This window comes from Brienomyrus brachyistius, chromosome 2, assembly GCF_023856365.1.
Source record: "Brienomyrus brachyistius isolate T26 chromosome 2, BBRACH_0.4, whole genome shotgun sequence".
Classification (NCBI taxonomy): domain Eukaryota; kingdom Metazoa; phylum Chordata; class Actinopteri; order Osteoglossiformes; family Mormyridae; genus Brienomyrus; species Brienomyrus brachyistius.
In genome coordinates this window covers 26,169,059-26,196,800 of record NC_064534.1, presented here as the reverse complement: position 1 = coordinate 26,196,800, position 27,742 = coordinate 26,169,059, and the positions used below count along the sequence as shown (strand labels likewise).

Genomic DNA, 27,742 nt, shown 5'->3' with positions numbered 1-27,742 from the left:
AACCTAACACGAATCAATTCATATAAAATTTTATTAAACGAGTTCAGAAATGTATTATGCGATTTTTCTTTTTTTTTATCAAATGCCTAATAAAATTTTAAAAACGCCGGTTAAGGCACCCCATTCCTTCTTAAAGCAGTTTGGACGGCTGTCGAGCTTTACAAACGAGTTAACCTGCAACACGTTGTCAGCCATTTAGATCCAAGTGGTATGATGGGATGAAATAGCCGGATGGACACAGAACAGCAAGATGCGAAGCTTTTATCCATAGAAATCGTAGGCTGTATTACACGTGGAAAAAATACAATTAGTGGCACGTGACAAATCCACGTGACTAGTCTGCGCAAAAGCGTCGCGCGCAGCCCCTTCTGTGAGAGCCTGGCGCTGGAATCTATGGTTCGGTTCGAACCAAATACAAACCGAAGGGGGTGGACGGAGGACAGTGTGCTGCTTGTTTACTGGCGTGCCGCCACTTGAAAGTTCTCACGGAAAAGCCATTACAAAAAAGGGAAATGTTTCCACGGATTTGGGAATGGCTTAACCTTTTATAATGGCGCTGAGAAGACGGACAGTATGTAGACTCCCCCCACCCTCCCCAAACGGTGTTTAGCAAGGCGTATGAAGTAAATGGTAAACATAGCTAGAGTATTTTATGTAACTATGTAAGTGGAAAAAGCTACACACTGCTTTTTGCATACACAATTCATTACCAGAAAGGCACTGTATTTTATAAAAAAAAAAAAAAAACACCTACAGGGTTGTACTGATGGAACGCTGACTTTGGTTTGAGTTCGACCAACTGACAAACAGGTTTAAGTTGACATCGCTGAAAAGGCACACTGAAACAGCTGGCAACAGAGGCATTTGTGGTATGCATGGTATGTGTGCTGAGGAATGAAGTGGAATGTGGCATGATGTGAGGCTCTGTGTCCCCTCACGGTCCTGCCGGTGTAAACAGAGTTTCGCTTGTGCTCCCACAATTGGCCTTAGGTTCATGCCTCCCTGACAGCACGGTACATCTCCAGCGAGGTCTCAGCCGGCGCGTGGTTTGGTTGATGACCAGTGGGGCTGTACCCAGCTGAGCGGCTGCTGGGAAGGAATCCAGTGGAGCGGCTCGGTGGGCTGAATGTTGCCGTTCTGCCAGCGGGGGGGCGCCGCAGGAACCTCTTCGAGGTCATCAGGTCCCCATAGCCCTGCGCATGCGAGAAGGCGTAACCAGAGCGGCGAGTGCTGGTGCGTCGTATTCGGGTCCGTCTGGGAGGAGGGGGTGGCGAGGCCTTGGTCTGTCTCACTTTGAACCTAACCTGGAGAAGGCAGAAAACACTGCGCTTGATTAATTTATAAGATTATTTAACTTCATTTAAGGGATTTTCATTAAAAACGTTTTGTTTATCCATCGATAACAGGTTTTTATGGCTTCTAATTAGAGAAACGTGTACTTAGTAACTCAGCTTCTTGCTGGTTGTTTTTTATAGAATATTTCAGCAAGATTCTTGCCCGTTCAGCAGTACAGTTTACTCTCCTGCTTAATTTCAGGAGCACATGTGTTGCTTTTAAGGGCGGTTTGGTCCCTGTATGACCGGTGCCAGAGCCTGGTCCGCATGGGCGGCAATAAGTCGGACTCGTTTCCGGTGAGGGTTGGACTCCGTCAGGGCTGCCCTTTGTCACCGATTCTGTTCATAGTTTTTATGGACAGAATTTCTAGGCGCAGCCAGGGCGTTGAGGGCGTCCGGTTCGGTGACCTCAGGATTAGGTCTCTGCTTTTTGCGGATGATGTGGTTCTGTTGGCCTCATCGAGCCGTGACCTTCAGCTCTCACTGGAGCAGTTCGCAGCTGAGTGCGAAGCGGCTGGGATGAGAATCAGCACCTCCAAATCTGAGACCATGGTTCTCAGCCGGAAAAGGGTAGAGTGCTCTCTCCGGGTTGGGGATGGGGTCCTCCCCCAAGTGGAGGAATTTAAGTATCTCGGGATCTTGTTCACGAGTGGGGGAACGATGGAGCGGGAGATCGACAGGCGGATCGGTGCGGCGTCGGCAGTCATGCGGGCGCTGCATCGGTCTGTCATGGTGAAGAGAGAGCTGAGCCAAAAGGCGAAGCTCTCGATTTACCAGTCGATCTACGTTCCTACCCTCACCTACGGTCATGAGCTATGGGTAGTGACCGAAAGAACGAGATCGCGGGTACAAGCGGCCGAAATGAGTTTCCTCCGCAGGGTGGCTGGGCTCTCCCTTAGAGATAGGGTGAGGAGCTCAGTCATTCGGGAGGGACTCAGAGTAGAGCCGCTGCTCCTCCGCATCGAGAGGAGCCAGATGAGGTGGCTCGGGCATCTGATCAGGATGCCTCCAGGACGCCTCCCTGGGGAGGTATTCCGGGCATGTCCCACTGGGAGGAGGCCCCGGGGAAGACCCAGGACACGCTGGAGAGACTATGTCTCTCGGCTGGCCTGGGAACGCCTCGGGGTCCCCCCAGAGGAGCTGGACGAAGTGGCCGGGGAGAGGGAAGTCTGGGTCTCCCTGCTGAGGCTGCTGCCCCCGCGACTCGACTCCGGATTAAGCGGGAGATGATGGATGGATGGATGGATGGATGTGTTGCTTAAGGGACGCGCTGGTCGTGGAGGTCTCACCCACCTTGTCGTTAATAGTTGGTTGCAGTTGCATGAGAAGGAAGCGATAGGCCACCACCGGCAGCACACACAGAATGGTGGTTAGCAGGATGGTGAGCCACACGTTGGGCTGGTTCAGGGTGTTCCTGGCCACGCCTACCATTTAAAGAAGCAGACACAGAGCACATGTGCTGTATATTACAATGCTGTACGCAAAATTGGGTTGTCCCTTTGGATACATCTGAAAACGGAGACATCGGTACAGTAGTTCATGTGTATTAAATTGTGTGACTAATTTTAGAAGCATACCTGCGACGCCATGATAAATACAGTCACTAATACAGTCCATTAATATCCCAGGGAACAAGACGTACTGTGAATAGAATAAGGAGTCACTCACCAATAAATGGGAAGGCGCTGGTGAAGATGAGGAACATACCATTGCTGTATGTGGTGAAGGTAATGGCAAAGTATATCGCCAGGCTTCCCCACACAAAAAAATGGGTCACTGCAGTCCAGTAGGTCATTTCCAGGCCCAGCTAATTGTATTTGTAGAATAACAGAGAGACAGCAGATAAGTCTAATTGTAATAAAGCTCTAGCTCATTGTTTCCCAATTCCGGTCTTGGAGGGCGAGAATCAAATGCAATTTACATATTTCCCAACTAAAAAAACATCTTATTCAGCTAATGACCAGGTTTAGTATGTGTGTCTGAGCAAATCTGTAAATTGCTTTAGAATCTCTTCCTCAAGGACCAGACCTAGGGAACCCTGCTCTAGCTAGCTGTTACGTGATGCAATAAACACAACATTAATTCACCCAACAGTCTTGCAATCTCTTATCCAGTGTGGGACCAGGCTGAGCTGGGAGCTGATTTTCCACCTAATGCTTTAAAATGCATTACTAATAAGGCAGTACATTCTAATTGCTGTACATTTCGGTTTATTTAGCAGATGCTTTTACTCAAAGCTGCATACGATTCAGAAAGCATCTTCAGACAGTCCCTGGAGCGACTGGGGTTTAAGGGCCTTGGTAAAAGGGCCCATGGTGAAATCACTCTGCCAACCACAGGATTTGAACTGGCAACCTTCCAATCACAGACCCAGCATTCCAATCCATCGTGCCACACCTTTCTCGTGTGACATGTGCTTCGGGAGTCACTATTGTTAACTATTATATTTCAACAGGAAAAATAAATGAGACCTGAATGCAGACGGCAATGAGCAGACATGTCTGTGCCAGGAGAGCGAAAGACTGGTAGTCTGCAACGTCCTTTCCGTCGTTCCGCACCGTGTTGTACATGGCGGCATAGGGGATGAAAAAGACCACCAGAGAGCTGTAGATGCTATGGACGACGCACGCTGCGAAAGTGCCCTTGCTGAAGTACATGTTCCTCTGACCGGGAACATAGAGCTGTGGGTACTGGAAGCTCCATCGGTCGTTCACATCCTGGGCAAAGAGGCAGAGACTCACAGAATCGCAGAAACACCAAAACACATGTCAGGTCCCAGTAAAAAAAAACAAAAAAACATCCACCTTACCTGGTCGAAGAGACTCATTCCTAGCACCGGTAATGCAGTGTACACTAGGTTATAAAGGGTGATGAACCATTCGTCATATACTGTCTGCAAAATGGGCCAACAAAAGTTAGCGAATCGTTCTTCATACACTGCTTACAAGCCAGACTATAACACTAGACGTAATTAATCATGCACAAAGAACGTTTTTAAGAACCTCTCAAAGAACAAAAGCTGGACACAAATGTGTATTTCGTAGAAGCATCCGTTACGATTATTATCTGATATCAGATTATTATCTGATAAGGCAAAAGAGAGATTAAAAATAAAAATATGTCTGAACTTCACTGAGGATTGGTGTATATATAAGCAGGAATTCAGGCAATAAGATCTCTCACCTGTGCGGAGAATCCACAGAAGAATGCGTACCAGAAGTGAACAAAGGTGAAGGTGAAGTTTTTGTAGAAGAAGTAGCGCAGAAACTTGCACATGCGTAGATACGACCAGCGCCCATGCACCAGCAGGAGGCGCTGCAGAAAACGGAACTGGGCGAAGGAGAAGTCACTGGACAGCACTGCCTGCATGCCCTCCTGGCCACTAATGCCCACACCGATGTGAGCTGCTGTAGAGTGGATTGTCCGGAGGAGAAAGATGGGAGAACGAATACGGATGGGAAAGTGAGACAGGCAGTGAAGAAACAAGTAATACAGAAATAAGAGGAAATCATGTCGGAAAACAGGAAAATTCAGGTAAAAGAGTGGAAGTGGCAGAGACACAGAGTAAGAATTTTTAATGAGAGAGACGAGAGAAAGCAAATTTGCACGTTAATCGTACAAAGTAGCATGGCATCACATAGATATGCAGCAAACTACCAGTACCTATTATGGGAGTAATACTAAGAGTCATCATTTATTTTCAGACAGAAAGCCCCGAGATAATGCAATATGCTATACAGTACCTACTCTTAGTAAATATTGTAACAACAAATATTATCTTAAAACAATTTGTCCTACCCAACCAGATTTTTTAACAGGTTTTATACTTTCAAATAGTTCTAATTATGTAAAGTAAAAATGACACGATACTAGAACAATGTGTTCTTTTCAGTATCTATGTTCAGAAATGGTGTAATGTCCTCGGCACGCCTACCTCTGATCATGCTGACGTCATTGGCACCGTCCCCAATGGCTAATGTAACAGCCCTCTTGTGTTTCTTCACCAACTGCACTACCTGGGCTTTCTGCAAAGGTGTGACCCGGCAGCAGATGACTGTCTTGCACATGCAGGCCGTCCGCAGCAGCTCCAGCTCCATGGGCTTCTCCAGAGCATAGGCCTAAGTAGATGGGCGTGCGGTGAGTAACAGAGTATATATATATAAATACTTGCAAAGCAAGTAGGTGCCAGAAAGTTTTCTTTAAAATAATATATATATATATATATATATATATATATATATATATATAAATGTATGACACATCACATCATTATGTGCACATTGTAATATTTATACCTTCACATTTGTATTTATGAATTTATACAGAAAATAAATTAACATTTTGCACTTTACCAGACTGTGTCCATTGATTACAAGGCCATATTCCCCATTCACAGGTTCATCTTGGATCACTTTCAGTTTTTTACCCAGAATCCCCTTTGCAATGGTGACATCATCATCGTTTGAGTCTGGCTTCATTTTCAAACGAGCTGCTCTGTTTGAAAATGGATCCAAAAAAGGATGTTTTCTTTTGATTATTTTGAATTTTTACATAGATTTTTATGACTGGTAATACCTAAGCGAAAATGTTCAAAATAGACAGTTTCACATTCATATGGATGAAAAGTATTATATAAAAACTCCAACATAAGAGTTTTATTACATGTTCACAGTATATGTGTCATACCTTAGTGGTAAACATTCATATAATGTTATTGTAATGGCTGTAAATTGCTGTGTAACACATTCTATAAAGAGTTCTACTAATGGCCTTCATAATGACTTCATAATGCCTTCCTAAGCAATGTAGTGCACCTTTATAGATACCACAGAGCATTTAAAAGGTGGCTTCTGATAGGGGTCTTATGAAGAGTCAAATATGCTTATGATGAAGAATTTTTCACAATCCCCTCACCTGAGTTCCTCCTTCACTTCTTCAGCTGAATTTCCTGCTACTATGAAAATGTCGTTCATCTCTTCCCGAAGCATATTGCACGCATAGCCAATGTTTTCTGCCGTCTCTGGAATAACCAAAGCATGGAAAATAAGTCAATCAACAGGTAACGTTACTCCTAAAACCACAGCTTGCTGTAAACAAATATGCAGTTTCAGGTAACATTTCTCTGCCTTCATATGGTCGCTGAAAATTGAATCTGCTGGTCTGATGAGGTCATAGTCAGCTGGTTCACCTTGCTTGTCACCAGTCAGGACCCAGATCTTGATGTCTGCCTTAGCGAGCTGCTCAATGGTCTGAGAAACTCCGTCCTGCAATTTGTCTTCAATACCAGTGGCCCCTAAAAGCTAAGCAAAGAAATGCATATAAAACATATATATATGTCTAAGGGGGACAGCGTGTGGTGCAGTGGGCTAAGCCTGTGTGTGTGCCTGTAAGCAGCAGGTCACAGGTTCAAACCCAGCCACAGCATGTCTGTGGGTCCTTGAGCAAGGCCTGTAACCCCCAGCTCCCTGGGCACCATTGCAGGTGGCAGCCCTTTGCGGACAGCTTTCTCTACATGGAGCAAGCTGAGGGAGGCGTAAAGACAATTTCCCCACAGAGGGATCAATAAAGTATCAATTTCAATTTATATATTTATACAGCAGGGAAGTTCAATAAGTCATAAAGACTACCAGTATATCATTCATATTTTACATCTAATACTCATGATTTAGGGTAAATCACATCTGTTATTTTAATGCAACTTGTACAGGCAGTCCCCGGCTTAATCTTGTACTTACAAACTGACTACGACGAAGACTATTGTAAAAAAAAATTGGGTTACATACAATGTTTCATAATAAGGAATGAACTCACTACTTTGTGATGCTTAATACAGCATTGTGTGGCTTCAGCTGTTTTTTGGCTTGAGGTACAATACAGTACTGTATGCAGTTACTTTTATTATAACTATATATACTGAACAAAAATATAAACGCAACACTCTTGTTTCTGCTCCCATTTTTCATGAGATGGACTTAAAGATCTACAATTCATTCCAGATACACAATATTACCATTTCTCTCAAACATTTCTCACAAATCAGTCTAAATGTGTGATAGTGAGCACTTCTGCTTTGCTGAGATAATCCATCCCACCTCACAGGTGTGCCACATCAAGATGCTGATCTGACATCATGGGTAGTGCACAGGTGTACCTTATACTGCCCACAATAAAAGGCCACCCTGGAATGTGCAGTTTTTTGCTTTATTGGGGGTCTGGGGACTCGGAACCGGTCAGTATCTGGTGTGACCACCATTTGCCTCATGCAATGCAACACATCTTCTTCGCATAGAGTTTATCAGATTGTCAATTGTGGCCTGTGGAATGTTGGTCCACTCCTCTTCAATGGCTGTGCGAAGTTGTTGGATATTAGTGGGAACTGGTACACGCTGTCGTATACGCCGGTCAAGCACATCCCAAACATGCTCAACGGGTGACATGTCCGGTGAGTATGCTGGCCATGCAAGAACTGGGACATTTTCAGCTTCCAAGAACTGTGTACAGATCCTTGCAACATGGGGCCGTGCATTATCTGTCTGAGTGGCTGGTCTCAGACGATCTTGGAGGTGAACCTGCTGGATGTGGAGGTCCTGGGCTGGTGTGGTTACACGTGGTCTGCGGTTGTGAGGCCGGTTGGATGTACTGCCATATTCTCTGAAACGCCTTTGGAGACGGCTTATGGTTGAGAAATGAACATTCAATGCACGAGCAACAGATCTGGTTGACATTCCTGCTGTCCGCATGCCAATTGCACGCTCCCTCAATGCTTGTGGCATCTGTGGCATTTTGCTGTGAGACAAAACTGCACATTCCAGGGTGGCCTTTTATTGTGGGCAGTATAAGGTACACCTGTGCACTACCCATGATGTCAGATCAGCATCTTGATGTGGCACACCTGTGAGGTGGGATGGATTATCTCAGCAAAGCAGAAGTGCTCACTATCACACATTTAGACTGATTTGTGAGAAATGTTTGAGAGAAATGGTAATATCGTGTATCTGGAATGAATTGTAGATCTTTAAGTCCATCTCATGAAAAATGGGAGCAAAAACAAAAGTGTTGCGTTTATATTTTTGTTCAGTGTAATTATTATTATTATGTTCTGTATCATTATTTTTCCAACTTAGCTACAAATGCGACTTAAAAACAGACTTAGGGAATGGATCATATTCATAGCCCGCGGACAGTCCGTACATGTAATAATGATAATTGATGCATTATTGATCCCCATGGGGAAATTGTCCTTTTTAGGCCTCCCTCAACTTGCTCTTTGTAGAGAAAGCTGTCCACGAAGGGCAGCCACTTGTTGGGGCGCCCTGGGAGCTGGGGGTTAAGAGCCTTGCTCAAGGCTGGGTTTCAGCCGATGACTTTTTGATTACAGACACACAGTCACACAGGCTTAGTCAAATGCATGTGACACATCCATAGAGCAGAATCCTAAACATACCAGCATATCTTTCTCGATTTCTTCATAGAGTTCATCCAGCTTCTCCTCCCGATCATCCAAAGCAGTGCTGGCCTCATTGTAGCGCTGCTTCCAGTCTTCAGTGTACCCCTCCTCCAGGTCTCTGTACGCCATCACCAGGGTCCGTAGTCCATCTCCTGCAAATTCCTGTCACCAGCATTCAAAACTTAAAGGCAAACCTAATCACAAATACCAAAGCCAACCTCGCTCCTCCCTTAACTCAGTGGTTCTCAAACTCGGTCCTCGGAACCCACTGCCCTGCTTGTTATCCTGCTATCCCTGCCCCACACACAAGTCCCAGCTGTCTTTCAGCTTCTGATTGACTGAACACACCTGATCCAGGTAATCAGTAGTGTGTAAGGCAGGGATAGCTGGGAAACAAGCAGGGCAGAGTTTGAGAACCACTGCATTAACTCACAAAACTGATTTTAAATGAATTCATACATACGATTCTTTTTTAACCTTCAGCTGTGATGGTTATCACTACTTTGAGACACATGCACATGTGAACACTGCAACAGCACTCTCACCCACTCGTGTTCAGAAACACAGTTGCATATAAACGCACATGCAGAGAAACAGACACGCGGGCTATTTAAATGCTCACATTGAGGTGTTCAGTGGTGACGTCCATAAGCCTTTTGCAGGATTCATGCAGTCTCTCATACACAATGGTGTCGGCTCCTTTACAATACAGAGACAACTTTCCCTCTGGACTGCGCACTGTCAATCGTGAGATCAGGTGACAGGGGAAGAGGTTACACCACGTGTGTCTGTTCAGTTTGTATTCGTGAACATATATCTATAATTGTGGACATGGGTGTGACTTGTGGCTGACAGCATTCGCAACAGTAACACTGAAAATGTAGGAATATAAACAAATGTCATACGGATTACGAAAGGTACGACTCTGCACCTATGACAGACATCCTCTTTCGGACGTTGTTGAAATCCAGGATGGCTAGTAAGTCATAGTTCCTTTGGATCCCCATTTCCATAACAGTGATCATCTCGGGCGTGCGGGAACGGAACACAAAACCAAAGTTTCGAGCCGCTGTGACCAAGGCGCCCTCATCTGGGGACTGGGCCTGATACAATAGGTTTCCTGTTGGGGGTGGAAGGGGTGTCGCCCACTTTCATTATTTTTCTTTCCCATTCAATTTGATTTTTCCTTAAATATGTTCATGATCTCGTGCAAGTTGTATCGCGCTTTTAATGCCAAATGCCTTCCTATGTTGTTGATATTGGCCTGCATAAAATATTCCGTTCCCAAATGTCTACATTACTTTATGCCAACAACACAGTAGAAATTACCGCACTATCATTAAACAACACTGATAGTCAAACAATGAAAGATATCTAAAGCTTCTTTTTTCACCTAGTGCAGAATAGTGCAGTGACCTGTAACAATGTAACAACGTAACAATGGCTACACAGCTGTACTCCAGTAAATTGGACTAAGTATTTAAATAGATCATTAAGTCCTCACCTTCGCTCTTCTCTTCAGCCATGGCAGTGTGGCAGAGAGACAACAGTCGGAAGAAATTGTGCACCTCTGGTTCTCCCAGCTTCATTGCCTCCACCAGGCTGTGGTCACAGAATGAGAACTTGGGGTCTGCCAGAGGGTTGTAGGAGAAATCCACTTTCTCCGTCTCCTGTCATTCAGGTCAGAAGCATTACTACTGTAAACGCTGCAGACCACCAAAGACATGCAGGTGTCATAAATTATCATGTTACATATTAAGTGAAATAGAACCAAAACAGCCATAAAATAATTGTCACTGTAATCACACATTTAAAAAGGTACAAATGCAATTCAACTGCAATTCAGTTTATTTTATATAGCGCCTTTCAGAACACAGTAACCCCAAGGCACTCCATAACTACATCATTTATACAAAAAAGGTCCATGAAAGTGGGAATAAGGAAGAAGGAAAGAAAAACTTGAGATCTCTTTACCTCAGTAATTTCGAGTCTCTGACCATCAATGTCAAAAACATCCCCTGGAGAACAAGCAAATGGATTAGTGCTCTGTCATTATGCAGCTCCTGGTTCTGCATTTGTACTGATTTATACAGGTATGCCTATCTGTTTACAAGTACTAGTCAGGTCATCGGATCTCAAACACCTGCTCAGCAAAACAGCCTAGTTATCCAAGTAAGATGACTAGTTGAAGTCATTTTGGCCAACTACTGTATGTAGCACTTAAATTTATTACCGTTGTTGATGGTTACATAGCTACTGACACTGCACTGTACCGTAGGACTTTCCATTGATGGTGCACTTGTTGAATGTCATGATGTTCTGGGTGAGGGTACCAGTCTTGTCAGAAAAGATATATTTGATCTGGCCCAGTTCCTCGTTGAGGGTGGTGGTGCGCGCCTCCGCTGGTGTGTCACTGCGGGCGTAGTACATCTTCCTGTCCCAGTCTATGTAGAAGCTGTTACCCAAGCGAATGATCTCCACACTGCCACATAGAAACATACCTTTCTGTAGCAAGGGATGAACGGGCTGAATTCCCTGCTCCTGCTATCTCCTGTACTTCAGTCAGAGTGGTTTTTATTAAAATGGAAATAAATCAATATGACCTGCCCCAGGTATAATGATCTCACCAAGCAATTAGTCCAAGTGTTCCAGTTTTCCAAAATGAACATATTACCTGACGTAAAGGGAGATGGGAACCACAGTGTTCAGAATGATGATGTAGGACCAGAACGTAAGGAAGCCTGAAAAGGCAGCATTGACCCCATCTTGTCTAGGAAGAAACGTGGTGAAGTTCTCTTCCTGCTGCTCCCAGATGCCGTTTCCAACAGCCAGGATGATGCACATGATGGCCAAGAGAACAAAAATCTACCACAACAATAAGGAAAAAAATTAATCAAGGACAAAACAGCAGTTTGACTGGTCAGGTTTCATTGACATCGTCTCTTTTTACTACTCACACAAAGCACCAATATGTTCATCATACGGTCAACACTGGTACGTTTGAATGTAGCTTTTCCAGAGTTCATCATCAGCTTGGTATCCTGACCTGCAAACCAAATCAGCAACATCAGAACAAAACTTAATGCGTGTGTGTGTGTGTGTCAACCAAATATACACAAAACTCAATTATACAAAAATCTGTGACTGGGGAAAAAAAAAAAACGAAAACTAACTAGCCAAAGATCTTGTTTTCTTGTTGTTTACGGGTCAGGTTAGGATTGGGTTGTCACAGTTGGTGTTACTGTAGGTTATTTATGTATTTATATAAACAAAAGGATTATGTTTTTATATATTACGCTGTGAGTCCCCAAAAAGATATAGATACCTAATCTGTGTGTAGATTTGTGTGTATATATTCCATTATGTTCCATATGTTCAATACCATAGGGGTCAACGGGGATGAAGGGCACGGCACTGCACGCCTTACCTGCAAAGATAACCAGACCAAAGCACCACTCCGTGTTCCTAAGTGTGCACCCCCGCAACAGAATCTTCTCATTGTCCAATGAATACTTTTGCCCCTTGTATGTCAGTGTCCCTGTGAATCGATCCAGTCGGTTGTTTGGAGATTCACAGTCAACCTCACCTAGAAAAATGTACAATCTGGTGTTATCTACGTCTCCACGGTCTGCTGTAATCACAACCATAATCATAAACACTTTTTTCATGCTGTACAATAATCTAACTGGTGCACATCTATCAGTAAAACCTTCCCTACAAGCACATCTCCTGTCTCACCATCAAAGGCAGCCAGTGTCTCTTTGTCGCCCCCCATGTCTCCAGTTACAGTAAGTGCCTGTCTCACCTTCAGGTTCGTTTCCCTGTTGGCACAGAAGGACATAGAGGTTTTTATAAGTGTTTACCATTTATTCATAGACACAAATGGAAGAAAGCCAAAAATGGAATTAAATTAAAATTAAAATATGTAACAGCCAAGAGTATTATTCAGTATAATCTCCCACTACAGCCCCTGTCAGTTTTACCTACGTGTTTTTATTACTTTGTAAAAGACTGCAGCACATTTAATAATATTAATTAATTTACTTGTACCCCTGTACTGGATAAGTGACTAAACAATAGATGGATTCATTCAAGTCATTTTAGTGCCTCATAAATCCTTGGAAAAGGGCAATATTTTAGCTCTCTTGCCACCAATTAAAGTAGACTGACAAAAACACACAACACACTACACATACATTTACCCGTCTAGTTCGGCTGTTTCAATGTACACCAAATTAAGGGATTCACTACTGGAGAGCAACAGCAAGTCGGCCTGAAATAAAACAGTAAATGATGGCATATGACTTGGAGAGAACAACAGATGATATAAAAGATCTCTCACAATGACATCCAAGATTTTTCAGAAATACTGGAATTTGTACCGTGACAAACTTATTGTTTTCTAGCTTGATGATGTCACCAACTTGAACATTCATCCATTTTTCATCCTTTAGTCTATGGAAAGAGAATCAAGCACACTGTTAACAGATATAGCTTTGATAATTCATATTTACATTCATTCAACATAATTAAATTATTTATTATATAGAGTATATTATATATTGTATATATTCTGCTAGAAAGACCATCAAAATAATTTCAGACCATCTAACCATCAACAAATTTGTGTGCGGAGAAGACAAAGGAGTTTCAGTTTTGTGGTGCAAAAAGCTTTTTCAGTGAATTCTAATGATGAATGCTAAAACAAATCAGCTAGCACCCATTTATCAGACACACTGGAAAGCACTGAGCCATGGGATGATTTAAACAAGCAATCATGTAAAATATTGATATTTAACCTTCATATTGCACATGCTTGTGGAATTGTAATATACTTGCATGAATTGGTCCTTTAAAGGGTCAGAATTTTTGAGGTTTTGATTTCCAGATTTAGATTATTTAAATGATATATGCAGCTAAACACGATTAACACATATTCTATGGCTTCTGAGTATCAAGACTGAGCATCTCTGCCCAATAATATGAGACTCAGTGAAACAGATATGTTACTATCAAATATTACATTACATTATTGTTGTTACATTATAAGATTACAGAGGAGCAGTTAAGTACAAATCAGCTATGTTGTTGATATACTGATTGAGGTAGTGAGAGTTTGGGGGCATTTTTCAGTGGACCACATATCAATTCTAGAAGCAGACAGTGTTCCTGATTAAAAAGATTAGCTCACTCTCCATTGCTGAGTAATACAACTTTACGATTGTTGACTTTGCGGTCACTTCTGTGTCGGTTCTGAAAAATAAGAATGGATAGATTTAACACATATTTGTGTTTTTCACAAGCATAATAAGTTAAATGATCTAATTATAACTTAACATACTGTATAATTTTGACGTTTTTAATAAATAATGCAATTCAAAACTATAATACATTTAATGCCCGGAGATAGCTTAACGAGAATTGATTTTGTGAAGATATGACCTAAGACCTGGTAATTTTGTTACATTTGACAGTTACAAAGAGGCAGAATAACTAGTGTAACACAATGGTACATAAAGAGCAGAAAATGAGTAACATCTCACTGAATCAAAGCTACACTGATGCCAACATATCTTTAGTATATCTTCATACTAGCAAAACACGAAATTGACCATAGTAGTACGGAAAGTGGAGAGAACTTATAGCAAAACATGGTTCACTCCATTGAAAGGCTAACACCTGGTTGTAGTCGTAGATGACTCACAATATCATCACTGGCATCTTTGGCTGCTGTGATTGCAAGCACCAGGACCAAAGGCACGACTGTGGTGAACCACGAGAGAGAGGAAATTTGTGGAATCACCTAAAACAAACAGTGTATATTCATCTGATCATTCTCAAAGTATAGATAAACAGTTTGCATGCTAAATTGCACAGAAGTACATAATTTCCCAGATAGCTTTATTTTTCTATGTGGTAACAATAAAACGAGAACTAATTCAAGAGGAAATAGGAAATTTTATTTTATATGATAATCTATCACACTAAATGTGTAGGAGCAGAGGCCAATCACCTGTAAGATGAGCAGGAAGAGAAAGTAGGCATTGGCTATCCTCTGAAACTGCTCAAATAGATTGAGTGGCAGGAAGGTAAACACATTGTACTTGGAGGTTTTGATTGCATTTGTCTGGTTGAAAAGATAAAACAGTATCATATTAATACACTGCCGGTGAAGGTTTCTTAAGCATTTTTTGTTAAAAATATGCTTATTGTTAAAATCCTGTCCGGACTATTTGAAGAAGATTTATAAATATAAGCAGCTACAAAAAATATCACCACACTTTAAGTTCACCATTGTGACAGTCTTACTGAAAGGCTGCTTTATACTCACTGCATAATTATACTGTCGGTTAAATTCCCTGTCATTCGCCTTGAGCCGTCGTGTCTCCTCTAGAAGACAACATGAGTCGTTACTTATGGAATACAGAACAATGGGTAAGGACTGAACGCTCCTCTGCCATGGACTTCATAGTGCTACGTGGTGTACGTGCTGCAACAGCTACTGAGTTTGTGAAAGTGTAAAGTATAAAGAGATTTCATACAGTGGGATATTTTACTGGACTGGCCCAGTTCAAGGATTAGCCTCCAAGATGGAGCACGAACTATTAACCTTTATGTCCAAACAAACACACACTGAGTGATATATTTTTATATTTTTATGAAAAGGGTAATAATATTGACTTCAATTATAAGGTAAATCATGTGATCCATAAGGTAGGTAATGGCTGACTTACCTTTTTCTTTCCCTTTAAAACAATTCAAGCCAAACGACATTACTGAGCCCATGTTTTACTGCCGTGCATCCATAGTTTTTCTATAAAAAGAGATGAAAAAACACCAGCATTTATCCACATGCATAAAACTACCAGCACTATGGTACAGTGACTCAGTGGGTAGCACTTGTGCCTCAGACCTGAAGGATATGGGAACTTGAATGGGATTTTTTTTTAAAAAATCCTAATTGCTGCAGGTTTGTCTATCTTCTGAAATTTTATGACATTAAAATTTTATTCAAGCTTGTTGACATGCGATGATAATTTTTTTTCTGATATTTGATTCTGTGAGAAATTTAGTCCACTTACAATGGATACAAATCAATGTATATAAATCAGTCCAAAAAGAATATGACCACTGTTGTTCCCGCTACTATGCCGTTACAAAGAAACAGGAATCACACTGAAAAAATATCAGTCAAAACAAACCACCACACAAAACGATATTGCAGTCAAGTGTATTGGCTAACCTAATCCACAATAAATGATTGTTTTGCATCATCAATATTAAGGTTTCTGTCAATAAATTTAATTACCTCAGTTGCTGAATTATACCTAATGCTGTGTTTCACACTCTATCATGTCTCACATTTATTAGTTACTGGATATGGGGTAAAACAATTCTAGTTTTTTGAAGACTTCTAAGTATTATTTATGTATGCTGTAAGTGCCTCTTTTGAACAATTTTCCAAGTTGAATAGATTTTATCTTTGAAAGATGAAGACTGATAAATTAGAAGAGAAAGCATGAATTCAGTTATTCCCGACTGAATACAGAAATGATACTGTATGAATCATTACTTTTTACATGAACGATTTGGTGCTTTCAGTAATGTTGTAGTACAAGAAGCGACTGTTTGCATCACCCATCTGGTTCCTATTTTATAATGACTTCAGCCAATGCTATTTATAGCATTTCCACACATGTGCTAAAAACTTTTAATAGGAAAAAACTAAGCAGGAATCCCTGCTACCCAACTGTATTTGTCCATAAAGACACATTTTAGACAGGGAAAGAAAACTGTGCAAAATATTATTTATCTTCGAAGCCTGCTAGTTTTCAGTTAATTGTAATGTAATTATATATAGTTGTTTATATTAAAGAAAACACCCTTCTTGACCTCTGGCCAGGTGTCCTGTGCTGTTTGGGATGCTGTAGGTCCTGACCAGCATATGTGCTTAGAAGGTGGATGGATGCATGGACTGATGAATAATAAAATATTTAGCAAAACTGGAATTTTCTCAAAACATTAGATAACCACCCATCTTTTAACTGCTTATCCTGTGTAGGAAACAGGGAAATAAAGGAAGCAGAGAAATAAAAAAAAAACAATGAAAAAGTGGAAATATTACATTTTAAAAACAAACAAAAAACATTCACATGTCCCTATAGGGATTGTAAAAAATATTGAAATTGTGGTAACATATGCCTCGGTTTTTGGAAGTAGTTGTATACTAAATAGTAATTCCTTCTGTAATGTCCTTTTAAAACTCTTCATTTTTAAATCTTTGATGGTTTCCAACCTCTCAACCAGCTGGAAGGTCTGAGATGTCATATCTAAGCAACAGTATTAGCAGACAATCACAGAAGTGATTACATCATGTAAATTATTCACCTTCAGAATATGTAAACCTGTAATTCATGTAGTATTTTGCTGATGGTTTTCATATTAATAAACGCAACACAGGTTTTCGGGATGACCGTTCGCCCAGCTGATCAAACTCTTCAGCCAAATCAGTCCTCTAATTATGGAGTTGCAGCGAAAACCCACAAACACAATGCCGCATTCTGGATAAGATTTTCTACTCTGGCTCTAAGGGAAGAACTCAAGAAAAAGGAGAAAACAAATACTTCACTTTCCTTCTGTCATACTTAGGTGTACTTTAAATTTTGTGCGTATGTGTGCTTATTTGTGTGTGAGTCACGTAAGTTTAAGCTGCACCAAAGATTTTATTCATTCTGAGAAACCTTTCAATAATCTTTAAAAAAGAAAGTTATGTCAGAATTGCCACCGATTATTGTACAGTAATCAGTAGATTTACATGTCAATATCATCAAAATAGTTTTTAGTCTTAAAAAAAAAACTCAACAAAAAACCTTAAATTCTTTCCTACCATGTCATACATAGCACCTGTGGGTAAATAGTACCACATTGTTGTTTTCAGAATTTTCCAGAAAATTCTAACCATGTAACTGTACAGTTCTGTGTTCCAGTCGATCCATAAGTTAAAATGTTTCAAAGTATAGAACTAGAATATGCTGTATGTACGTATGAAGTGGTTGTAGGTAACATAAAATACACCTTCTCTCTTGCGGCATTGGGTTGGAAAATAACAGCTGGTGGGTTTAAGCAAATGTTAATGCTTAACTCGTGAATGAGTCACATATGGTTGCTATTTACATAGATACTCAAGGTCTGTTTCCTGTTACGCCTACTGAATGCCCATTTTTTTGCACTTTAATGTTAGTCCTCATGAAGAAGTATTACCTCATCTAGCTGACATTTTTTTTTATTATTGCAGCCTTAGTGTCTTGTAAATTTTTTGTAAAATGTTCCCTGAAAGAAAATCGTACTAGCTGCAATTATATAATTTTTTGCTTAAAGGCCAAACAAAGTTGTATGAAAGACGTTGAAGAAAGAACCAAATAATTATATGCCAATATACAGGCATGAGTGCAAATGAATTTTTGATAATTTGAAGACTTCTGTGGCTTTAGATTTTATGAAACACATATTCAGAGCTATCTAGTTATAAAGACATTGTTCTCCACAGTTTGGTTAATACGGTATGCCCTCTCTCGTGTCTTGCCACTCTATTCACCTAAAAATCAACATTAAAAATAAAACCTGCATATACTCAAGCAAACAAGTGAAAATGTCAGGGACAAGGACTGTTAAGGTAAAATAATGAATACATTTCAAATATTGAGTTTCAAATTGCACATTTTTCCTTTGAAAAGCTTTCCTGAGGAAATCAGATGAAAAAGTACATGTTTCCCTCCCCTGAGAAGCATGAAAAAGTCATGTTTACTTGTGAGTGGCACAGTGCCAGTATAGCCATTCCTCGTTTAGTGACTACCTCGGTTTAGAGACAATTTGTAAATATGGCCATATGTTTTCTGACTAATGCACACATTTACGACCAAATTTGGGTACCACTTTACTTAAGGTCATGTTATAAGTCATTTATAAACACATTTATGACAAATAAAAATGCATTCATGAAGATCATAAACATGGCTATACATATTTTTCAAAAGTCATAACACATTATAACCATGTGTATGATGCATTATAAATGCTCTATGAAGCTGTCCTCTATAATGCACTATAGATACCTTTAAAATGCATTATAATGGTTGGTATAAGACTTAAGGATGCTTTGTACTGCATTTTAAAGGTATCTATAGTGTATTATATATAGGTGAGAGCTTCATAAGGCAGTCATAATGCATTATAATCATGGGTATATGTGTCTTTTTATAAATATTTATAGCCATGTTTACAATGTTTTATGAATTAATTATAATGCATTATGAATGCATTTATAAATGACTAAAAACATGACCTTAAGTAAGGTATTACCCAAATTTCATACGGCTGACAACGCACACCTGAGTGAAAAAGATCTTTGAGGTAGCATGTACAGTACAAAATGACATTAAAAGTGTCCACTCTGTGAAGGATAAAAGAAATTGAGTAAGGAAGGCTGGAGTTAAGTCGTTAAGTCACGCCTAGGCTGCCATGACATTCACTTTCACCTGGACATTGGAATGGTACTGGATCACTAAGCCAGGATTGGTTATGTGCTGTAGTGCAGGACGCTCTCATTTGAATCCCCAGTGATGCAGTAAATGTAAACCAGACTATGCAGCACTATTCCAAAGACTGAGCTGGGACTCTAGGGGGCCAATAGAGGGCCAAGTCCAGCTGGACTAGACAGTTTCAAGAGACCACTAAGGAAGTGTGATAAGCACTCCCACTACCCAAAAATTCCAACTCGCCGAAAACAGACCCCACCAGCCTTATATGGATGCTTCTATTAGAATTCCGGATATACTGTTCAATGTTTGCTGCAAACCTTTCTAAACAAAAAGATAAGAGTGAATTTTAACCCAGTGCAATATGCAGGCACCATGGAGTAAGTATGAGCCAAGAAGAGTCTCTGAACAAGCACATACAATCATGCAAATTCCACAAAACAGACCTAAGGCTAGACACGTTGTATACTTTTAGTATATTTTTATCATGGTAGCCAAAAGTAATACACAGTCAGTTGGCAAAGCACTGCACAAATTTAAAAGCTTCTGTCTTAGATGGATTCGATTATAATACAGCTTTACCTATATCAATAGACTGGGGACAAGTTCATATCCTGACAAAGCCAAACAACATGCAAGTGGAAACCGAACCCAGCCCCATTCAACAGTACAATCCCATACAATAGTATTAAGCTGCCCGATATGCGTCTCGAAAGCTGCTAGTGAGAAAATATATAGGAAAAATTATATTTTCCAGCACATCACGGCTTCCTCTCTAGTAAAGCACTTCAGTACCTATATCACAATTGAGAATTTAGCACATTCCTTCGAAGAGAGAACTCAAAAGCCAAAAAGGACAAAAGTGTAATAAATTATTCAAGCAACCTTTTACAACCTGAATTCAATATCTCAAAGCGTGAGAGTGTTATCCTTTCTCAGCTTACCAGATACATTTATACCAGTTAGATTGGATACTACATTACCAATTGATAAAACACGTATCAGCTCATCCGTATAATAATTCCACTACGTAATTCTGAAAAGAACATTGTATGCAATTATTGAATAATTGATATTATTATTCAAGATTGAAAGAGTTGAGGGCTCCGTCAATGAGCTGACCAGGTGAGAGACTCAATGGTTTACTGAGGTTGTCGAGCATCACAAAGACCTTCACAATGAATTCCATGTGTTGCCTCTACTTCATTGTGTTTGAACACACTGCATATTGACGTGAAGTCTAAACTGTAAAGAAAGTCGCAAAGAGTGAGTAAATTATTTTAGAACTTATAAAATTGCATATAATGGTAGATACATATCCTTAGTAAAATCTGCTATATGTATTCCCTGCCTGTAAAAGGATTTTTTTTTCTATTTAAAAGAGACAGAGACATGATGAGAAATGAAGAAAGAATGCAGTGAAATAACCATGGAGTGACCAAGGTACAATGTATTTAACTTGCATCTACCATGAAATTGTAATTTTGAATGACAAAATGATACCTGTCAGTATCCTTAAGCATGCTTGGTATTTTTCTGTACTTTTCACAATGGCACACAAAGTCAACAAGGCGTTTGTTGTAGCTGAAGACCAGCAAGTCCCAACTGTCCAAATCCCAGCCAAGCTGTAGTCCCCGTTACATATTGATCAATGGTGGCTTCCCTTTTCCTCTTATTCACTAACTCCGTTAGTTGTTATTACCAAGCATTCATAATTTTCACTCCCAAAACATTGGTTTGGATTTATAAGCCACAACAATTTCAAGAAACAGAGCTAAGCAACATTTTTACATGTATATCTGTACAATAATGCAATCGGAAGCCAGTTTGTAGTTAGAAAGTTCGGTTTCAGTCCATTCAGAGCACGCATTAAAAGCATGGATTTAAAACTCAAATTTTCATTTTATTTCCAGGGTCACTTTTCCAGGGACTGTGTTTTTCCTAATGACAGTGGAAAAATGTAGTGTTCCGCTGGAACAAGGGGAACACCAAGTTCCATTCACTGTTTCTCTTCTTCCAGAGTTTTTAACTCTACACCAACACTTCAGCCTTCCTGCTTACAGAACCACATAAGAATGTTGGCCAGAGGACGTGGAAGCTAGTTACACCCCAGGACATCAAACAGACACCCCCCTCCCCAATCCAACATCTTGCCCTTCCCTGTACTCCAGGATAGAGCAAATAGGCAAACCCCTTACCGTCTGCTGCAAACTGTTCTGGTTCCCTCAGTGTGTGTCAGGCAGCCTTTGCATGCTTCAGCAGTGGAGCTGCGAGCGCTCTGCAGACATTCCCTAGTCCTTCTCTTCCTTCCACTACCTCTTCTCGTCAGTCCACACATAAGGCTGGCAGTCACCAGAGCCGCTCAGAAGGAAGTGGCACCGGGGCCCAGTACCAAATCAGGCACTCACACAGAAGATAAACAGAATAAGGCTGGCCCTCCCTCTCTCTCTCTCTCTCTCTCTCTCTCCTGCATTAATGCTCAGCCCCTCTTTCTCTTCCTTTAACTGTACTTACAGTTTATTTACACACCAATCAGTTTCTACCTCAATAAGGGAAACTATTCAATTCTCCGTTACTTGTTGAAAACTCAAATACACATCCTCAAAACCTGACTGAATACACAGAAGTTCTGGAAAATATCTTTAGCACCTGGTACAGTTATCCATCTTTCCTCCCTCCAGAACCGGGTCGCAGAGGATATCCTAGGATGCACACACCCACACTCACACTCGGGTCAATCTAGAGACACCTATCTAACAGCATGGTAGGAAAGACATACAGCCGCATTTAAACCCTTGATCTGCTGGCTCGCGGCAAGGCAGGAACACTCTCCACTTGTCTACAATGCCACCCAATCTCAACTATTAGTTAATGCTAAACTATTAAGTTCAAAAGTAAAATTGTAATTTGTATCTAGCATAAATAAAATAATTGTGAGGGAGTAAAACAATGGAAAACTACAGTAATGTAAACACACTAATTTTACCAAAAGAAGAATTTAATGGTTTTATTAGAAATGTTTGCCCCACACAGTAACTGCATGTTTGCCAACTCCTACTTTTAGAACAATTTATATTATGTAATCTCTTATTAAAAGTTCATAAAATATCCAGTGAATGCCACTATGACTAAAGTAATTAAGAAATTAAGAAATGGAAACAAAGTTTTCATCATTAAAATAAAGCCATTAGATTGATAATGTGAAGCAGATTGCATCGAAATTACACAGACAAAATTAAATCAAGCCTCGAATTGAGATGGAAACATTTCCTTTACTTACTAATTAACTCTCAATAATTTCATTTAATAAAGGCATTTAGCAACTTGCATTTCATAAATGTTTATACTTTAATTATAAAGCCAGCCTTATCCGACCCTTAATTTCACTCACCGCTTTATTAAACTTGTATATTTTTTAAACTCATTTAAAAATTGACGCAAGTGCAGTTTATTTTTTTTACCGCTTCAATTAAGGACACAAAAATCATCTTTCTATTTAACATGTGATACATAAGGACTGAATCAGTTTTGTTATATTCGTATGTGAAACTAAAATGCACTTCCTTAAACGATTACAATCAAAGGTGGAACTTTTAAACCATACAAGAGAGGAACTTACCGTACTATAGTGACGTGCAAGTCATTCTTTCATGAAAAATGACTGAGGTCAACAGGAAATAGCCACCCAGAAAAACAATAGAGGTGGTGCTGAACAGATTACGGCACCTTTTTTTTTTAAGATGCTATCAACTTAACCTCACCCCTCTCTCTTTCTTGCTCTCTCTCAGACACGGATACACGTGTGTTCAGGTATGTCCAGTACATGGTGTGTTCCAGTGTACTCACACACACTTCTTCGAGATCTTTCTTCTGTTGCAGAGCAACGTCAAAAGCCCCTGCACGTTCCCAGGAGAACATCAGCAGCAGAGATTCTGCATGAATCTACGGCAGGCTGTGAATACGCTGGCACACCAGACCGCAAGCTAAACAAACAGTGTCATGATCTTTGGACCCAATGACCTCCTCAGGTAAATGTTGCTTTTGATGTCACATTAGTGCAATAAAGGCGACAGGTTGTGGCTCTATATGGAAAGTTGAGTGCGTAATGTTATCTTTTAAGGAGGAAATGTTCAGAAAGAACTAAAGAAGTAACCAATCATTATGCAATCCTGTTACAATAATAAGCAGCCACATCCATAGACATCACAATATTTTTCCTTCCCTTTTGGACTGATTTAAGGACGTCGGTCATGAAATAATAACAGGATATGCAGAATCACCACCCTTCAATACTTCTCATTTTAAAAGCAAAATATGAACAATACACTGATTCAGTTAATAAATGGGAAGTTACAGACCTTCTTATATACCTGAACAACTGCCGTCTTCTCATTCCAGTTATTTCATTATTCAAAAGAATAATGATTAATCCGTCATTTTACCAGTTAATTTAAAAGATTAATATTGATAGATAAGATCCTTTCAAGGTACATTTTCTTTCAAGTGATTTGTGATGCTAAGCCCAATGATGCTTGTATGCTAAAGGTATGCAAACGTGCAAACCTATTCAAGACAGGAAAACATGAAAGACCGGTGAGAGACGTAATTTGGAAAATCATTCAGGAATCCTAAGGTCATAATGAGCTACAGTCTTGAGGAACGCAAGCCGACCGTGCTGGGAATACCGAGAAAAAAATAATATCATCATCAAACAGCAGTCAGGAAGATGTGACTGACAAGTAAACTCATTGATTTTCAGGATCAATAAGGGTAGGAGTAAAATTCTCCGCCGCATCAACATAAGGTGTTTATGAGCACAATGGGAAGAAGGGCGGCAGGATCTTGGGACTGCAGTGCCATAAGGAGAAACGCTGATCTATAAAAACTAACAGCACTCAACACCTGTTATAGCATGAATGCCACCTAGCTGCTGGCTACATTCTTAAATATTTCATGCATTCTGCTCTCCAGTGCTCAGAGAGATGTTGCACTTGTATTGACATAGGATGTCCTGGCAAATACTGGGATGCTGCAGCTCTGTTTTCTGCATGTTCCAACTGAAGGAATCGGCGAACCACTAAGGATTGACATTCAGGATGAATACTCCAGTGCTTTCTGATGGTCAAGTTCAACATGCGTTCAAGCATTGAAAGTGTGAAACCATCAAGAATAAAAATTCATCGCACGTAAGAATGTGAAACGAAGTGATAAATACAAGATCCAATAACCAGAAGAGTTTAAGGCTTTAATTTAAAACTTTATACGCAAAACTCATGTTTTTGTTGAAGTAATTTTGATGTGTAATTCTAATGTTATCATTAACATTACTTGTCACCATTAAAGAATACATAAAAATTCACAACTCAAGCTCTGGAATACATCAAAATATACAGTACATGCAATATCAGACATGTCATGAAGATATATGCTTCACATATAAAAATACATATAAATAACACATTTTTGCACTGCTTGTCACAAAATATATACAATGTATTAAGGATCTGTTTTATTTTTACAACTTTACTCTGCTGTCCTGCACCCCTGCACCACTGAAAGAAGAGACCGGGGGAGACTGTGCTACTACACATAATGTGAGTTTGAATGAGTTCTTTCATTTTTTTACTAAAATATTAAGGCCACAATAATGATGATAGAAGCAGAAGAACTGAAATGTCATCCACTCTACTACTTGGGACTGTCTCTCCTATCGGTCTGACTGTGTTAGCCTGTTGTCTTTCTAGCTCTTTAGATTAGCATATGCAAACTTACATGCAAGTCCATGTCATTTCACACAAGAACATACATAATGCATACCGCATAAACTATGAGGAGACATTCTTGTCAATAAATATTCCTAACAATATCAGTAATGGAAATAACAATATTTTCCTTAATCAGAAAAGTTCAGAAATTATACTTCTGAGAACCTTTTATGATTGCTGTCCAAAATGGACTCACACATACCCTAGAAACAGGAAGACATGGGGGGGGGGGATTAAAAGCATCCATCCATCCGTCCGTCCATCCATCCATCCATCCGTCCGTCCATCCATCCATCCGCCTGTCCTTCCATAATGTATACACTGTAATGTACACCAGTAGAGGTCTTGTAACACTTGGTCAATGATATAAAACTGTCTGGATGATGAATATAGACACTCATTTCCTGGCAATCCAAATTCTTTGTGTTGTAGTAATTTACATACCCTATAAATAATATATTCACATCACATTCATGTACTATATGTGTGTATAGGGTTTTCTCTTGCTGATGTGCAGAACACGCATCACACTCACGTTTGTGATGAGGAATGTGGCCTTTGATGTTACTCTCATGGACAATGATTAAAAACTGTATGTATTTTGGGGAACTGAGAGCCTCAGTGGGTAAGGACTCTGTGCCCATGACTGTAAAGTCGCTAGCTGAAATCCCGTGGTTGGCAGAGTTACGTTACTACTGGGCCCTTAGCTCCAATTGCTGCCAGGACATCGACTGACCCCGCCCTCGGACCCCCATTTATACAGTGTCTGCTAAGTAAAAAATAAGTGTGATATAACATCAGCTGCTGCATAATGGGGGCTATGTTGATTTCACAGGCTCTGACAAACACCCCAGATAGGCGTGTGTTTGTATGAGAGACGTAGGAGGAGAAGATGCAGTTCCCAACAAACCAGGGAAACTGTTACAGGGGCCATGACTCTAATGGCACTTTTCCACTGGCACACTGGAACTGGCCCAAGCTGTGCCGCAAAGAGAGACTAGTTACATCGCGGTTCCAGCTCGCTTCGATGCTCCACTGCCGAAGGGTCGGCTTGGTGAAGATGTTGCTGGGTTTGGAGAGCGACTGTGACGCAAAACCGAAGAGCCGCACATATACTGTCCGCACGGTGTACATTAAGACTTTCTATGTACAAATGTTTCTCCCTTTTTTTGTTGTTTACCGTTTGCTAATTTTCACTAGAACGTCTATGAGAATTGCTGTGTTATGCTAGCGTCAAATGCTAACAGAATTAGCAATCACTCTGTGTAAGTTTTCTTTAAGAATCCATTCCATTCAGCTGTTCTACAGTACTTTTTAAAGTCAGAGGTTGGAAAGTTTCAAAGTATCAGGAATGCATTAATACACTGCAATGTGTGACACTACAAATAATTAATATATAAAATATGCAGTTTTTTTCCTTCAGATAGACCATCCTTATCGACGCAGATAACTGGTATCTCCGTGCTTTCAACCCATGAGAGGTGCTGACGCAACTAGCCGGGTTTGATCACGCTGAGCAGGGCCATGTCAGCACAGGTACAGTACAGGGCAGGTATGGCTCAGGTACGGCTCACATACTTTGCAATCGAACACCATCAGTTCGAGGAACAGATCGGGTACGGCTCGGTTCCTGGTGGCAGTGGAAATGTGCCATAAGGTTCATCTCAGCTTTCACTGTGAGCTTCCACTTTGTTACTTCAGAAAGAGTGAAAAATGAGAGTAAGGCAAACATGGCCAGGTGGGAGGAATTCCACCTGCAAAAGCTTTTACCCATAATCCCTTCCCTTCTTAGACAAACTGAGACCAGCAGGGGGATGTGGAAAAAAGTCCTGTCATTCACCGTGTACTAGCCCAGATGTGGTGCCTAGCCTATGTAAATAACCTCCACCTTCCTTCTTCATCTGCCTTCCTCAGCTGAGCGTGTCTCCGCTTTGAGCCTGACAAACTCCTTGGCCACCTCATCGTTGGATCGCTGAGAGAGGATCCGCAGAACTGTCAGGCCTGTCTCGTCTGTCTGTATCCGACAGCCCAGAGGGCACCAGCAGATGCAACTGCGTCTGTCAGCCACATCCCGCAGCTGTACGACAGCAATGCCCACGACCCGGTCTGCCCGACCAAAGCAGTAGTCCTTCACGCACACCTGTAACTCGTAACAGTCCAAACGTACTTCATTTCCCAGAGTGCTATGGGAGAAGAAGAGGCAGATAGTTTAAAATTAGAAGTGCTGCTTTTACTGTTTGCCGGCATGCAAGTTACTTCATGTCTGTATTGGACAGAAACGTTATGAATATCTGTAGGTGCATGGAGTTTAAACTTTGCTTGAAGCAAGGGTGTAGCCATTTGCGCAGGTTTGTGGGACTGCACTCACAAGAGAAAGGACTCGTTATACTTTGGTGACCAGCTGTTGTTCTTGGACTTGGTTGTGAACTTGCGTTTCCTCTCACTGATATGGGGGCCGATGATTGTCACGTCCACAAAGGGTCGGAACATTCCAGTGGTCTGCCACTTCAGGTCATTCACTGCGAGAACTAGAGGGGAGGGAAGGCAACACCTCAGCAAAAGCAGCAGACAAAGAGGACTCAAACTTTTCTGTCTGTTCTCTGAAGATTAACAATCCAGTAAAACAACTTGAACGTCTTCTCATTATTTTGTAACATTTGA

At 40.7% G+C, this 27,742-nt stretch overlaps 2 protein-coding genes and 1 long non-coding RNA gene across 10 annotated transcripts in view; 1 reads left to right on the top strand and 2 right to left on the bottom strand.

Annotated features, from left to right (window-relative positions):
* Positions 1–740: 740 nt before the first annotated feature.
* On the bottom strand, positions 741–23,264 carry LOC125717989 (probable phospholipid-transporting ATPase IM). 4 transcript variants are annotated; one of them, XM_048991459.1, is made up of 28 exons: positions 23,163–23,264; positions 15,516–15,595; positions 15,113–15,171; positions 14,795–14,908; positions 14,486–14,584; positions 13,973–14,034; positions 13,164–13,236; positions 12,984–13,054; positions 12,520–12,602; positions 12,209–12,367; positions 11,739–11,827; positions 11,456–11,646; positions 11,055–11,263; positions 10,756–10,799; positions 10,286–10,451; positions 9,713–9,901; positions 9,404–9,519; positions 8,779–8,943; positions 6,523–6,634; positions 6,249–6,354; positions 5,687–5,828; positions 5,269–5,452; positions 4,518–4,741; positions 4,144–4,227; positions 3,806–4,051; positions 3,003–3,141; positions 2,628–2,758; positions 741–1,304 (listed from the first exon to the last, which is right to left on the bottom strand). In XM_048991459.1, exons 2-28 carry the CDS (start codon positions 15,565–15,567, stop codon positions 993–995), a joined length of 3,621 nt encoding a protein of 1,206 aa, XP_048847416.1. In that variant the 5' UTR covers positions 15,568–15,595; positions 23,163–23,264; the 3' UTR covers positions 741–992. The 4 variants fall into 4 exon arrangements, with proteins under 4 accessions (XP_048847416.1, XP_048847408.1, XP_048847399.1 ...); XM_048991451.1 differs by lacking the exon at positions 23,163–23,264 and adding an exon at positions 22,936–23,140; XM_048991442.1 differs by lacking the exon at positions 23,163–23,264 and adding an exon at positions 21,515–22,203.
* On the top strand, positions 23,217–27,708 carry LOC125718129 (uncharacterized). 5 transcript variants are annotated; one of them, XR_007384781.1, is made up of 3 exons: positions 23,224–23,344; positions 23,862–24,086; positions 24,380–27,708. It is a non-coding gene; the product is annotated as an uncharacterized LOC125718129 (long non-coding RNA). The 5 variants fall into 5 exon arrangements; XR_007384782.1 differs by having other exon boundaries at positions 24,322–27,708; XR_007384777.1 differs by having other exon boundaries at positions 23,862–24,910; positions 25,917–27,708.
* LOC125717957 (protein unc-13 homolog B-like) overlaps positions 24,548–27,742 on the bottom strand; it is a 49,835-nt gene continuing 46,640 nt past the window's right edge. The window contains exons 37-38 of the mRNA XM_048991376.1: positions 27,450–27,609; positions 24,548–27,264 (exon numbers count right to left, since the gene is read on the bottom strand). Of these exons, the coding sequence (XP_048847333.1) occupies positions 26,979–27,264; positions 27,450–27,609 (446 nt within the window). The 3' untranslated portion in view covers positions 24,548–26,978. The remainder of the gene's footprint in view (positions 27,265–27,449; positions 27,610–27,742) is intronic.

What these genes read in the sequence shown, in the direction of transcription:
- LOC125717989 (XM_048991459.1), bottom strand. Translation starts at nt 15,567, where the DNA reads ATGGGCTCAGTAATGTCGTTTGGCTTGAATTGTTTTAAAGGGAAAGAA. An exon ending in GAAACAGCCGAACTAGACGG is followed by an intron (nt 12,603 to 12,983) that starts GTAAATGTATGT and finishes CTGTGCCAACAG; the next exon opens with GGAAACGAACCTGAAGGTGA. An exon ending in AGAGACTCGAAATTACTGAG is followed by an intron (nt 10,452 to 10,755) that starts GTAAAGAGATCT and finishes CCTGAATGACAG; the next exon opens with GAGACGGAGAAAGTGGATTT.